The sequence below is a fragment of the Apodemus sylvaticus genome, chromosome 1 (genome assembly GCF_947179515.1).
Source record: "Apodemus sylvaticus chromosome 1, mApoSyl1.1, whole genome shotgun sequence".
Lineage (NCBI taxonomy): Eukaryota > Metazoa > Chordata > Mammalia > Rodentia > Muridae > Apodemus > Apodemus sylvaticus.
Genome location: NC_067472.1, coordinates 203242302 through 203256347, shown reverse-complemented (window position 1 = coordinate 203256347; position 14046 = coordinate 203242302). Strand labels below are relative to the sequence as shown.

Below are 14046 nucleotides of genomic sequence, written 5' to 3'. Positions count from 1 at the left end.
ATATCCTGGTCTGACCAAGCTCCTGCGATTCTGTGATTCTCTGATCCTGTGATCCTGCAATCCTGGGTATGTTAGAGCACCTGGGAGTGGAGCTTCCTCTGTGTGGTGTGATACTTTCTGCCATGTTTGCAGTCAAGGTCTCCTCAGAGCACTGGCCCAGACCTGAAGGAACCTGGGCCACTGGTCAGGAGGAGTTCCTGGGTGCATGGGTCCCACTTGTCTCAGGTACTTCTAGTGTTGGGGCAGATGTTGTATCCTCCCCACTTCTGATTCTATAAGCCTGGGCTTGTTAGTGCCCCTGGGAGTGGAGCTTCCTCTGTGTGTTGTGGGACTGGCTTTGGAATTCAATGCCCATGCTCAGGGCTCTGGTCCATTCTGGAAGGGGATCATACACTTTCACTTTTGAATATATTTCCCTCACATATGAGACACCGTAAGTAAAAACACTGTGACTGAGTTATACCTAGAAAAATAAGTAAGGTTTATATGTTCTTTCATAACTGTCTATAACATTTGATAAGATCTTCCTTGTGATCTAAAGTTTAGACTTTCTTGTTCTCTGTCTACATGTTAATTGTACTAACATTTACATATGTTCATGTATATACAGGTATTATTGTCCAAGTTCTGCAAATGAGAGATCAAGTGTCTCTCTCTCTCTCTCTCTCTCTCTCTCTCTCTCACACACACACACACTCTCTCTCTCTCTCTCTTTCTTTCTTTCTTTCTTTCTTTCTTTCTTTCTTTCTTTCTTTCTTTCTTTCTTTCTTCCTGGGATTGTTTGATTTCACTTAATAGTATATATTCTAATATCTTCCTATCTTCTGAAAACTTTATGATTACATTTTCTTTAGATCTGCATAAAGATCCAACATACATATCCACTTTTGTGTTAGAGTAGAGAAATGTGGGTGTATTTTATTTGATTTTCTTAATTATTTCTTGGTATTCCTCTCACTATATTAATAATTTTACTTTGTGCATGAACTCTGCTGTGTTAAATCTTATGTTGATTGATGAACTTCATGGATATCTCATATATGGTAGAAATGGTCACAGATACAACTGGTTGATAAAGCTCCTCTTCTCAGTGCTGGAATATGAACACAGAAGTAGTTCCCAGATTGTATGGTAAGTACTCATGGTGGTTCAGTTATGCTTATAATCTGATGAAAATTTCCCATAATCTATGGAAAACAGAGAATAAAGAATTGGACAGTATTCTACAGATATTCCTCATGCACAATGGTTCTGTGCAACTTCCAAATCAGAACACAAAAGTATCCATAATAAAATGATCTAACTAATGTAAGTGCTATATTGAGGCTGACTGCATGATATAAAGGAAGGTAAATCTCCTTGCTGGGGTATATTGCTGGGGTAAATGTAGACATTTAGAAAACATGTCTAAAGTTATAATTTTTAAAGTATTTATCTCCAAAAAGGGATGTGGAGGAAAAGAGACTCAAAATGTTAATAAAATTATTTTTATTCATTTTATTGAAAATAACTTATTTTAATGTATATGCTGATAGTCAATAATTAAAGTTGCTAAAGTTTTAGAGTCTCAATCACAGTGAAGTGAACAAATGAAACATCTTAGGAAGGAACCTTATTTATAAAACTTTCTCAAGTGGACATTCTTGTGCACTTAGAGTTAAAATGACAAGCCTGCCTGCCCTGCCCTCTAGCCCATGGTCCTTTGCCCTCTCTTCCTTCATTTTCTTACCTTTTTGTTTTTCCTGGGTATTTCCTTGATGAAATACATTCGCATCAGTATGACCCCAATTTGCTTGCATAATTCTACCAGAGCTAGAGTATGGCTGGGATCAATTTGTGGATCTAAACAACAGATTAGGGAATGACAACACTAGGGTAAATACCATCACTATCCCTTGACTTCTTCCATATTTTATCATTTATTATATTGGGCACTTGAATTCTGTCAAAGTGACAATATACTAACCATTTCTTATCTGATCTCCAGAAACTGGGTAAATTATATTTCATAGCTAAACATCTTTGAGTTTCAAGGACAATTAAAATTGAGGATGTTATTATAGATTGATAAAGTGGTATGAATAGAAATATTTCTATCCTTGAAAACAGCTATGTCAGTCCTCAAAATGTGTTGCTCAGAGGTAAATGATAGTTCCTGTTAAATAAAATAGAAGCTTTTCTAAACAAGGAGACTGGGTAAGTTATAGTGTGAAACACCTGGACACCTAGTATTCAGTAATGCATACTCAGAGTCACAGTGCTGCTGCAGCAATCTGTGGAGGAAAATGTCCATCCTGGAATGAGCTCACTTATTTTCCCACGATGTCTCTACACTCTTTACCATTGCATAAAACAATAGAGCTTGACACAAATGAGAATATAGTATATCATTTAACATGTGATGTTTGACAACCAGGACATGGTAAAGTATTTTAATGTAGAACAGGTTACCTGCAGCTCACTCAGTCAAAGTAAGCTGTACAATCTACAAACCCCTCAAGTCTAAATCAATATCTATAAAAAAAAACACAGCAATCATACACACACAGAAACACACATGTACATACCCACCCCACAAACTCACATATTCTACCATACAGACATCCAAATACACTCACACATCTGACAATCACAAGGAGACAACACAGAACAAGTGCAATATTTTGAAAACATCAATGATTTAGCTTGTGCAGTCCATTGGTCTTGTCATTAAGCATATCACAAAAGGAAATAATGAATAGTTCCTGAAAGGTGGATTAGAAATGAATAATCCAACTATTTTCTTCATTTCTTAAGTTTTGGGAGGGGAGGGAGGAAAGAGTTCATTTAACTTACACATCCTCACTATAGCCCATATTGAATGCAACCAGGACATGAACTCATTGCAGAAACCTAGAAGCAGGAGCTGATGCAGAGCCTGGTGAAAGATGCTGTTTACGGTTTCCTCATCAGGGTATGCACAGCCGGCTTTCTTTTTCAAAAGAAAAAAACACATTTATTTATTTTATATCCCAATATCAGCCCTTCCTCTCTTCCATAGTGCACCTTCATTCAAGTCCTCTGCCCAGTCGACCTCTGTGTGTTACCTCCAACTAGAAGTTTCCAAGAAACAACCCCCTGCCCTTCAAATCACTGAGGGACTGGGCACATATTCTTACACTGAGGCCAGAAAAGGTGGTCCATTTAGGAGCATGGCATCCAGAGGCAGACAGGCAACAGGCTCAGGGAAAGACCCTTCTCAAGTTGTTGGAGGACCTCCATGAAGACCAAGCTGCTCATCTGCTACATATATGTATGGGGCCTAGGGCCAGCTCATGTGTTCCCAATGGTGGGTGGTTTACTCCTTGCCAGACACCAAGGATCTAAGATACTTAACACTGTTGGTCTTCCATTGGAATCCCTGACCTTATTGGATCCCTCAATCCTTCTCCTAGCTTTGCAATAAAACTCCCCAAATTTTGTCTAATATTTGGGAATGAGTCTGTTTCTATTTCCATTGGGTAATAAGTGGAACCCCTCAGAGGACAGTTACAGTTACTTCCTCTCTGAAAGCATAAGAGAGTATCATTAATACTTTCAGGGACTGGTTCTTGCCCATGAGCAGGGTCCCAATTTGTGCCAATCACTGGTTGGCAATTCCCTCAGTTGCTATTATTGTCCCTGCACATTTTGTAGGCAGGACATATCGTATATTTCCAGTTTCTGGCTATTATAATTAAAGTTGCTATGAACATAGTTGTGCAAGTGTCCTTGTGGGATGGTGGAGAATCTCTTGGGTGTGTGCTGTCTGTATGCTTTGTTTGCTCAATTTACTGAGATGTAGCTATTTGGGTAAACTGCAGTGTCCAAGAAACTGATATTCTATAAAGTTGCACTGTATAAAGTATCAAGACTATTTCCCAGAATCCCTATGCAGTATATTTATGGTTAAACATTTTATTTTGATGCCAAAAGATCTTCAGTTTAAATCCTCAACTCAAAATTGTAAGGCTCAAATTTAACAGGAATAGAACTGTCAGCTCCTACTCTTATGAATGCCACTAATTTGAAAAGAGTTACTGCATTCCTATGGGTGACAAAGTTTATTTAGCTTCCTGTTATCTTTAATAACTAAAACCAAGGAAAGTTTATTTAAAATCAGGCTTACTTAATAAATGATCCTCAAACTATTCAGTGATTTAATTGACATATGGGCATGATAAACACTGCAACTGGATCGTGGTTAACGCTAGACAGAACTGTGCCCATGCCTCTCCCTCCAGCAGGGCTCTGTTCAGGCTGTGGACACTCTGCCTTGTCAAATAATGTCAGTTTTCCCAAGTACATTCTCTACAGGAACATCTCTCAAACCTTCTGCTTCTGGCTGCTGAAAGCCCATGCTATCTTGAGCAGCAACAGAAGACTTAATGCTTTCCTGTAGGACAGCCAAAGACTGGCCAAGGAAGCCATCTTGTTGACCATGGAAGCCAGGACAAATATCTAGGTAGCCTGCAAGTCTTTGCAATTTTAGTGGAAACAGAGACAATTTGGTTTATACTTCTGCTACAAGTTATTCTTTTCAGAGTTTTGAGGATGTGGATTTACTAACTGTAGCTTTAACAGGGCAGACACCTAAGCTTATTTACCAAGACAATAGCTAGCTGCCTTTCTAATTCATTTAACTGGGGCCCCAGGCTACAGTTTTCTAAAACTTGTAGGCCTCTTGTTGAGAAAGAGAAACACAGTGTACCTTGTTGACCTACTTCCCTCCTAAAGAGACAATCTCACAAAACAAGTTCTATGTAAACTTTTTACTCTTAATTTATTTAAAAATACTGCTTTGCAATCACTACTCTCAGTTAACCAACATCTGGGATTCCTGGTAAATGAATTGAAACTGTTTCAAGCTAAAGTAAATTGTGAGGGTCTATAAACCTGCTTAAGACGTGTAAGTACACTTCCTTAGAATTTCTAAGGAAGTAAAAGCTTAAATAATTAGTGTTCTAAACATTGATTTACGATTTGTAAATGAAAATTATAAAAGTGTAAGAAAGCAACTAAAGGTAATAATGTTTCTGATTTCCTCTCCTATGCTATTGTTAGATGAAAACTTCTAAAGTTCACAATTTTAACAGGAATGAATGGAGTTCTAATAGGCTATTAATGTAGACCTGGTTCTTCAGGCTTTTAAAATATTGATGCTAGTGGCTTGGATTAGTGGTAGATACTTTTAATCCTGGAACTGGAGGCAGAGTCAGGCAAATCACTTAGATGGAGGCCAGCCTAATCTACAGAGTGAATTAATATGTAGGGCTACATAGCAATTAATATACAAACATACATATATACACATTTATAAATACATATTATTACTGCCAAAATTTCTAAGTTTTAAATTTTTAAGGATGTCTTCTAAATATAAATTTGAACATTATTCTACTAAATACTTCATTTATACTTGAGGGAGTTGACATGTATCCACCACGTTAGATCAAATGGACTCCAGATAAATATTCTTGTCAATAGTTTAAATAATATGTTAATAAGTATAAATAATAAACTATGTTTCCCTGCCTGCATCCTGTTCCAGAGTGTAGAATTCCTACTTCCTCCTCTCTCTCTTCCACTCCCTCCCTGTTTTATAGCCTGGAAGTTGTGTCTGAAAAAGCCTATATTACAAATGTGTTACTGAAAGTCTGTTAATAAAAAGTGGTTCCCCTCTTTATGGGCATGACTAATCTCATTCAATTTGCTCCCTAAAGGTGGAATATGTGGGGGGCAGGGCAGCGAGCAGGGCGGGGCGGCTGTGGAGGAGGAGAACTTGGCTGCCTTGGAGAGCAGCTGAAATGCCTGTTCTTCAGGCAGGGCAAGCTGGAGACTGAAGCCATTCACCTGGCCCTGTCCTCAGATGCAGCAGAATGTCTTCCAGTATCCGGGATCAGGACTGGTTCCCCAAGTCGAGGCCAGCTTCATCATGATGCTGAGCCCTGGGGGCTCCATGGTGCAGATGCCCGGCACCCCTCCAGCAAAGCTCTCTGCTCCAACAAACCCCGCCCACTTCTGGGTACCAGTCACCAGACATGAAGGCCTGGCAGCAAGGAGCAATGGGAAACAATAATGAGTTCAGTCAAGCTGTCCCGAGCCAGCCTGCACCTGCACAACCAGGAAGTTCACCTTTGATTTCAGCATTCCAGATGAAGTCTCCTGACTCAGCCCTTTAACCTAAAGACCTAGAAAAGAACAGCAGTAAGGAAAGTTGGAGATACTCATGTCCTCCCCATCCCCACTGCACATTAATGCATGCATGTCACCTGCACGGTTTTATAATTGCACTGTTTGTTTTATGAATTACAGATTACAATTATTGCTACATTTGAGGAGAATGAAATTGCTTGCTTCTATGTAATTCCTGTCAACCCACAGGAAACTGACTTTTTCAGCTACTGAAAAGAATTTGTTTAAGAACCTCAAAAAAAAGTGGAATACATGCTATGTAAATATGCTCCCAACAGTCTCAGCCCTGAAGTCAATCACTCTAATCATAAGCAAGATATAGTGCTTATGAAGTAGTTGCTTCCTGATTGGCAGCTGAGATTCTGGATCCTACACTTAGTCAAGATAGTTACGTTTTCTTACATTAGAAAAACCATAAACCATGGCATCAAGGGAAGGAAATTGTTGCATTCATCATTTTGGAGCCAAGAATAATTTGATGATAATGGTATCCTGAAATCATTTTCCAATTCATAATAAATATCTTTCAAACACATCTTAATGTATTATTATTTCTGTTTCTCCTAATCGGCAAAAATTAGCAAATCTTTACGGAGTGAACAATTCACTAAAATCAGTCAGTGATATATAACACAGAGTAAAAAGAGCAACCGTAGTATAGCTGAATATCATATTCTCCTAAGGATGTTATCATGACTCCTCATTTTAGGCAACCCATATACCCATTTTTTTAATCTGTAAGGTCCAACGCAAGAAAGAACAGATATTCTGTTTAAATGAAAATAAGATTTCTTATGCCTCACGTATCTTTCAATTGATACAGAAAGAAAATAGTGTCAGGTTGGGAGCTTGGCTCAGTGATTAAGAGCATTGGCTGTTTGTCTAGACGACCTAGGTTTGGTCTCCAGCTCGCATAGGATGGCCCACAACTGCCTCTAACTTCCTGCATTTCCAAGGGTCTCGGAAATGACCTTCTGACGTCTATAGCTGATAGACATACATAGTGTGCACACACATTCATACAAAACACTTATGCTCAAAAAACAAAAATGCTAAAAATATTTTTAAAATCCTGACTACAAAATATGCTACTGTAATGGTGACACAAAAGATGTGGGAGTAAACAAACCATCTGAGTTCAGGCCATGCCATATGAGATGGGATGCTCTGTACATGTTACAGCAAGGATAGAAAAGTACCCTGGCAACTCCAACTTTAGTTTCTAGTACCTCATAAGCTGGCTCACAGCTATGAAAGTGGAAGGTAACATAAAACATCTGAAATTGTCTTCTGACCTCCATATTTGCATGCTGTGTGCACATATTCACCCACTGTTCAGGTGACATTCCTTACTGTATATGAAGGTGCATCTCTGTATTTTCAATTGTTAAATCTGTAGTGACAAAGAGCTAAGTGATGGCAGGAGTTTGATGCTGTCATTTCTGAACCATCACTGTGTTTTAGTTTTTAAATTTTGCTGATCTACAGCTGCTCAAAATGTGAATGTCATTGCCTGGTGGCAATCCAATAGATATTCTGGCACTACCTTACTGCTGATTGCTAATTACCAATATCCGACAGCCAATAGTCAGGTCAAAAATACTGGGGTTGACCAGGGCACAAGACAGACAGAAGGGACAAAAGCAGATGCAGGAGTATGAAAAGATACTGATGGAAGCAGAAGATAGGGAACAGAGCTGTAAACAGTGAGAACCAAATGGGTAGGTAGATTGTTGTACAACTTGAAGTAAGTTGAAATGAGCTATTCCATCAAAATGCTTACAGCTTTGACCTATCCAGAAATCTATGTTTTATTTATGCTGTAAGCTGCTCTGTGAAAAGCCCTGTTTTCACCTCTGCTTACAACAATACACACCTGCAAAACAGTATGTTATGCAGCTTCTTCGGTGTATGGATGATTAAACTGATGGACAATCTCATGGTTTCCTACATAGAGGAATCCAGAGAAGCTTCCATCCCTCTTCCAAATACAATTGACCTTCCTGCCTGACAAGTGTAGCCCCGCCTTCCCACATTTCTCTCTTGCTCAGATACCCTTTGAGCCTTGGTAACAGGCTCTCCGGGCAGCAATAGAGCCCCTGAGAACAAAGTCTTTGATTTATTCATTGTGTTGTATGCATAGAGGCAGAGAAGGCCCACAGAGAACTAAGTACACATGTATGAATCCTCACATCTACAAGCATAATATCTCACTCATGAAGACCCTCATCTCTGTACATACTCATGTATCACACACAATTGGAGAAAACTCCCATGACAGAGAGGCACATGTAGACACACATACTGCAAAATGGTTGTTTACAATTGTTTAGCCATTTTCTCTACTGTACTCTTGAGAAGTTGCCCTGAGCCGCCAAGAAACCAGACTTGTGTGTTAGTTAATGATAAATAACTGTGGCATCCACACATTTTCCTGGACTTCAAACAAAATGTGTGGGACCCTAACAGCTGTCCAATCATGTTCTCTCTTTCAGATATCTCTGGATAAAATCGGTAAGGGTCCTGGAATGCCAACTGCAGGACCAGTGTGGTGGCCAGTCTTTTAGCCTGGTACATCTATCTAGAAAGCCATGTCCCAGATGGAGGTAGATGCATAGTGCTCTCACAATGCAGAGGGGAGAGGCACTCAACAGAAAGCAACAGGCATGCCACTTACTTCATTCAGCTTAGAATCTCTATCTTCTCTGGTCGTTCCAGTCAGTCTGTGGAAAACTTCATCCCGCTGCTCCCTCGGAATCTCTCTTGACCAAATAAAGGTAAGTTGTCTAAGAGATCACAGCAACAGAGCTTGTGAGCAATGAGTCTTTCTTGTCACCTGTGCCTTTGTGTAACTATTTAGTATATTTTAGCTTATGGCAACTATATTAGTGATTTGTGGAGTTTGGTTCTCCAGAACTTGAGCATGCTATATCAGTAACTCTGGCCTAAATAGAACATCAACATCACTGTCACTCAAAGCTCACTGTCACTGGGCTCACGCGGCGTCTCAGCGCCCCTGCTGCAGCAAGCTTCTGGAGCCAATAGCCACCCTTGCCCTTATTTAATGTGAACAGGAAGTAAAAGTAATCGCTATTCATTTTCCTTAGATTTCCATTCCTTCCCAAACATCTCCATCACCTTATACACTAAGATAACTCCCAAAATGTTATAGAAGCACCCTTTGCTTTATGAAGGGAATGTTTCTCTCACTCCCCCAGGTATGTCCAATATTCTACCTTGATATTGTCTGTTCTCTCTTAGACATCAGTCGTAAAATCATGCTTCAATCGGCTGTAAACATTTTTAGATGCCTCTGAACATTTTTATCTAATTCATAATAACCTCCTTCCCTATAATAGTGAAGTGGCTACTTTTTGGTGGTTTCTTTTCTCTACCCTGCTCATACAATACAAATATTAAAATTATATATTTAGTGACTATAATTCTCGCCAAAACATATGACGTCTTTCAAAGAATATGTAGAGAGACACCAGCATTTATGTGGAAAGCCTATAAGACCCATGAGATTCAAAGTCACGAGGAACAGCAGCCAATGGTTGTCATTGCATACTTCAAACACTAATGTAAAGATATGTTACAAAATAACAGCAACTAAATTTTGTGATGGACATACTGAAAGGAAATTAACATGTCTGGAAAGTAGTTCCTGTCTAATTAGAATTAATGTTCAAATATTCAGAAATATATTCCAAAGAACACAATATGTGTTGTAACTATAACAATTTGAAGAAAACCAGGGAGTTCTTAGGTTTAGGGTCTACAAAAAAGAATGACCAATTCTTTTTAAAAATATTTGTAGTCATGGTGGTTAAAACAATTGGGTTGCATATAAAACAATACTCAAGCATAACCTGGACACTTTTTTTTGGTAAGATTTACAGAAATTGTTCTCCTGTATGCTTAAAGCATACCTCCCTTCATATAATAATGTTGTTTCTACAGAAGATTGGTACCGAATATGGCTTGAATGTCTACCTTTTCAAGAAACCACTACAGAGATGAGAGTTAGTTCATATGATCTAGAGGAATACAGAGAGAACACTTCCTGATATGATTAGGCTATCATGAGAAACAAATTACTTATAAAAAAAAAATACCTTTTTGGTGAGGCCTGGAAGGGAGAACCTTTGAATAAACTCGAATTTTGCCTTTCTAGTCCTGAATAGCAAACTGGTGCCTAAGGTTGGTAGTCAAGCTACTGAAGTCCGAGGATTCTGTAGCAGTCAGGATGAACCATTGTGATGTCAGTATTCTAAGGGCCATGACAACGGACAAAAAGGCACATGCATTTCTTTCCCTTACACTTAGTGGCTTTAAATTTGAGCCATACATCTTTGTAAGGAATCACATATTTTCACAACCATATATATACTGAGAGCTACTCTTTCGGTAATTCATTACTCTACCCTGCTCATATAATTTAAATATTAAAACATATTATGTGAATATCAAACTGTTCAAAACATATGACATATTGTTCAAAGAATATGTACATAGACACCAGCTTTTATGTAGAAAGCATTTGTGAGCCGTGAGATTAGAGGAGTCGGGAGGAACAGCAGTCAATGGTTATCACATATATCAAACAATAATGTAAAGAAATTTTACAAAAATAATACCAATTCAGTTTCATGATATTAAATATTAAAAGTAAATGAACATATGTGGAAGATGATTCCTTTTTATGAATTAACATTAAATCTTTTAAACTTTTTAAAAAACACAATGTATTTAGGAAAAAAATAACAATTTGGGGAAAACTGAAGCATTCATAAATTTTAGGTTGAAGTTTGACCAGTTTACAAGAAAAGTTTGTGTTTTAATGGGTAAAAACAAATTTGATAGTCTAGAAAATACTACTGTCTTATGTTCATGGTAGGTAATTTTTGAAGACTTATAGAAAGCATTCTCCTGGAAACAAAAAGCATAGCACTCCTTAATAACTTTGTTTCTTTAGGGAACTGGTACTGAATATTGCTACTGTGTAACTTTCCATGAAGACACTGCCAAGTTAAAAGCTAGTTTTCTAGATCTGGAGAATCAAGATAGAACACTTCCTGATTCCATTAGACTATCATAAGAATCAAATTAGTTATTATATACATATCTTACAGTGCAGCCTGGAATCGAGAACCAATCAATGGATGTGAAATGATCACTTTCCTTCTTGGCACTAAACACCAAACTGAAGACTGCAGTTGGTAAGCCAACCACTGAAGTCTGAGGATTATTTAGTAGCCAGGGTGACAGACCATTGTGATGTCAAGATTCAAAGGCTCATCTATAACTGACAGAGTGACAAGTGCATTTCATGTCCTTAAGTCATTTGGCTTTAAAATTGTATTCTTTTAACCATCAATTGAAACATAGGAATTTTTATTAAATAACATATTTTATAAAAAATATTTGTGACTTTATAGATGATATATCTATCTATCTCTATTTACCTATATATAGGCTTTAAAATTGTAATCTTTTAACCATCATTGAAACATAGGAATTTTTATTAAATAGCATATTTTCATAAAAATATGTGTGACATGATAGATGATATATATATAGGTAAATAGAGAGATAGATAGATAGATAGATAGATAGATAGATAGATAGATAGATAGACATCAGTAATAATACCTGTTCAAGGAGAGGAGGAATTATGCCCTGTTTTCTGAGGAACCACCAGACTGATTTCCAGAGTGATTGTACCAGCTTGCAATCCCACCAGCAATGGTGGAGTGTTCCTTTCTCCACATCCTCCCCAGCACCTGCTGTCTCCTGAGTTTTTGATCTTAGCCATTCTGACTGGGGTGACGGGAAATCTCAGGGTTGTTTTGATTTGAATTTCCCTGATGACTAAGGATGTTGAACATTTCTTTAGGTCCTTCTCAGCCTTTTGATATTCCTCAGGTAAGAATTCTTTGTTTAACTTTGTATCCTACTTTTTAATTGGGATATTTGGCTCTCTGGAGTCTAACTTCTTGATTTCTTTGTATATATTGGATATTAGTCCTCTGTTGAATGTAAGGTTGTTAAAGATGTTTTCCCAATTTGTTGGTTGCCATTTTGTGCAATTGACACTGTCCTTTGCCTTACAGAAACTGTACATTTATGAATTCCTATTTGTCAATTCTTCATCTTACAGAATAAGCTATAAGTGTTCTGTTCAGGAAATTTTCCCCTGTGCCCATGTGCTCAAGGCTCTTCCCCAGTTTCTTTTCTATTAGTTTCCGTCTGTCTGGTTTTATGTGGGGGCTCTTGATTCACTTGACTTAAGCTTAGTACAAGGGGATAAGAATGGATCAATTTGCATTCTTCTGCATGCTGACCTCCAGTTGAACCAGCACCATTTGTTGAGAAGGCTACCACTACTTGGCATATACCCTGAGGATTCACCAGCATGTAATAAGGACACATGTCCCACTATGTTCGTAGCAGCCTCATTTGTAATAGACAGAATCTGGAAAGAACATAGATGTCCCTCAATGGAACTATGGATACAGAAAATGTGGTCTAATTACACTATGGAATACAACTCAGCTATTAAAACAATGAATTCATGAAATTCTTAGGCAAAAAGATGGAACTGGAAAATATCACCCTAAGTGAGGTAACCCAGTCACCAAAGAACCCACATGGTATGCACTCACTGATAAATGGATATAGCCCAGAAGCTTGGAATACCCAAGACACAATTCACATATCAAATGATGTCCAAGAAGAAAGAATGAGTGGCCCCTGGTCCTGGCAAAGCTCAATGCAGCAGTGTAGGGGATACCAGGACAGGGAAGCAGGAGGGGTTTGATTGGTGAACAGGAGGAGGGAAGAAGGCTTGTGTGACTTTCAGGGAGGGGAACCAGGAAAGAGGAAATGAGATGCTGATTGCCAGCAAAAAGAATGCAAACAGGCAACCTTGGGAAGTTGGAAGTTCAGGGGAACCTCTAGAATGTATCAGAGACCTGAGAGGAGGGACTCTCAAGACTAAAACCTAGGGACCTTAGATTAGTCTTAGTGTTTACTGACTCTATTGAATACAATGAATTAACTGTTTGTATATGATTTGTCAGAAAACAGATTCCCCAAAATAAGAGATACCTGTGAAAGTATTAAAAGCATACAGAACATCAAGTAGACACGTAATACTCAAATATTACATGTGCAGAGGAATCAAAATAGTAAAAGCTATGAAGAAAAACAACAATGTCACATATAAAGGCTGATTAGAACAATGCCTGACTTTTTTTTACATAGAGAAATATTTATATAAATAGTATATATGTGCCACATAATCAACAGATGGATGGTGTTTTTTTTTATTTGATATAATTTATTTGCATTTCAAATGATTTCCCCTTTTCTAGCCCCCCACTCTCCGAAAGTCACTTAAGTCCCCTTCTCTTCCCCTGTCCTCCCACCCACCCCTTCCCACTTCCCCGTTCTGGTTTTGCCGAATACTGTTTCACTGAGTCTTTCCAGAACCAGGGGCCACTCCACTTTTCTTCTTGTACCTCATTTGATGTGTGGATTATGTTTTGGGTATTCCAGTTTTCTAGGTTAATAACCACTTATTAGTGAGTACATACCATGATTCACCTTTTGAGTCTGGGTTACCTCACTTAGTATGATGTTTCCTAGCTCCATCCATTTGCCTAAGAATTTCATGAATTCATTGCTTCTAATGGCTGAATAGTACTCCATTGTGTAGATATACCACATTTTTTTGCATCCACTCTTCTGTTGAGGGATACCTGGGTTCTTTCCAGCATCTGGCAATTATAAATAGGGCTGCTATGAACATAGTAGAGCATGTATCCT

The 14046-nt window shown here is 38.2% G+C and overlaps 1 protein-coding gene across 5 annotated transcripts in view; it reads right to left on the bottom strand.

Annotated features, from left to right (window-relative positions):
* The window catches only part of LOC127676075 (zinc finger protein basonuclin-2-like), a 577904-nt gene that overhangs the window by 439695 nt on the left and 124163 nt on the right, over nt 1-14046 (bottom strand). Inside the window, exon 5 of one of the 5 annotated variants that reach the window (XM_052172044.1) lies at nt 6119-6209. The exons of 3 other annotated variants lie outside the window; for them this stretch is intronic. In XM_052172044.1, coding sequence (XP_052028004.1) covers nt 6189-6209 — 21 coding nt within the window. In that variant the 3' untranslated portion in view covers nt 6119-6188. Of the gene's footprint in view, nt 1-6118; nt 6210-14046 lie in introns of those variants that run through there. One more of the 5 variants, XM_052172030.1, reaches the window with a different exon arrangement.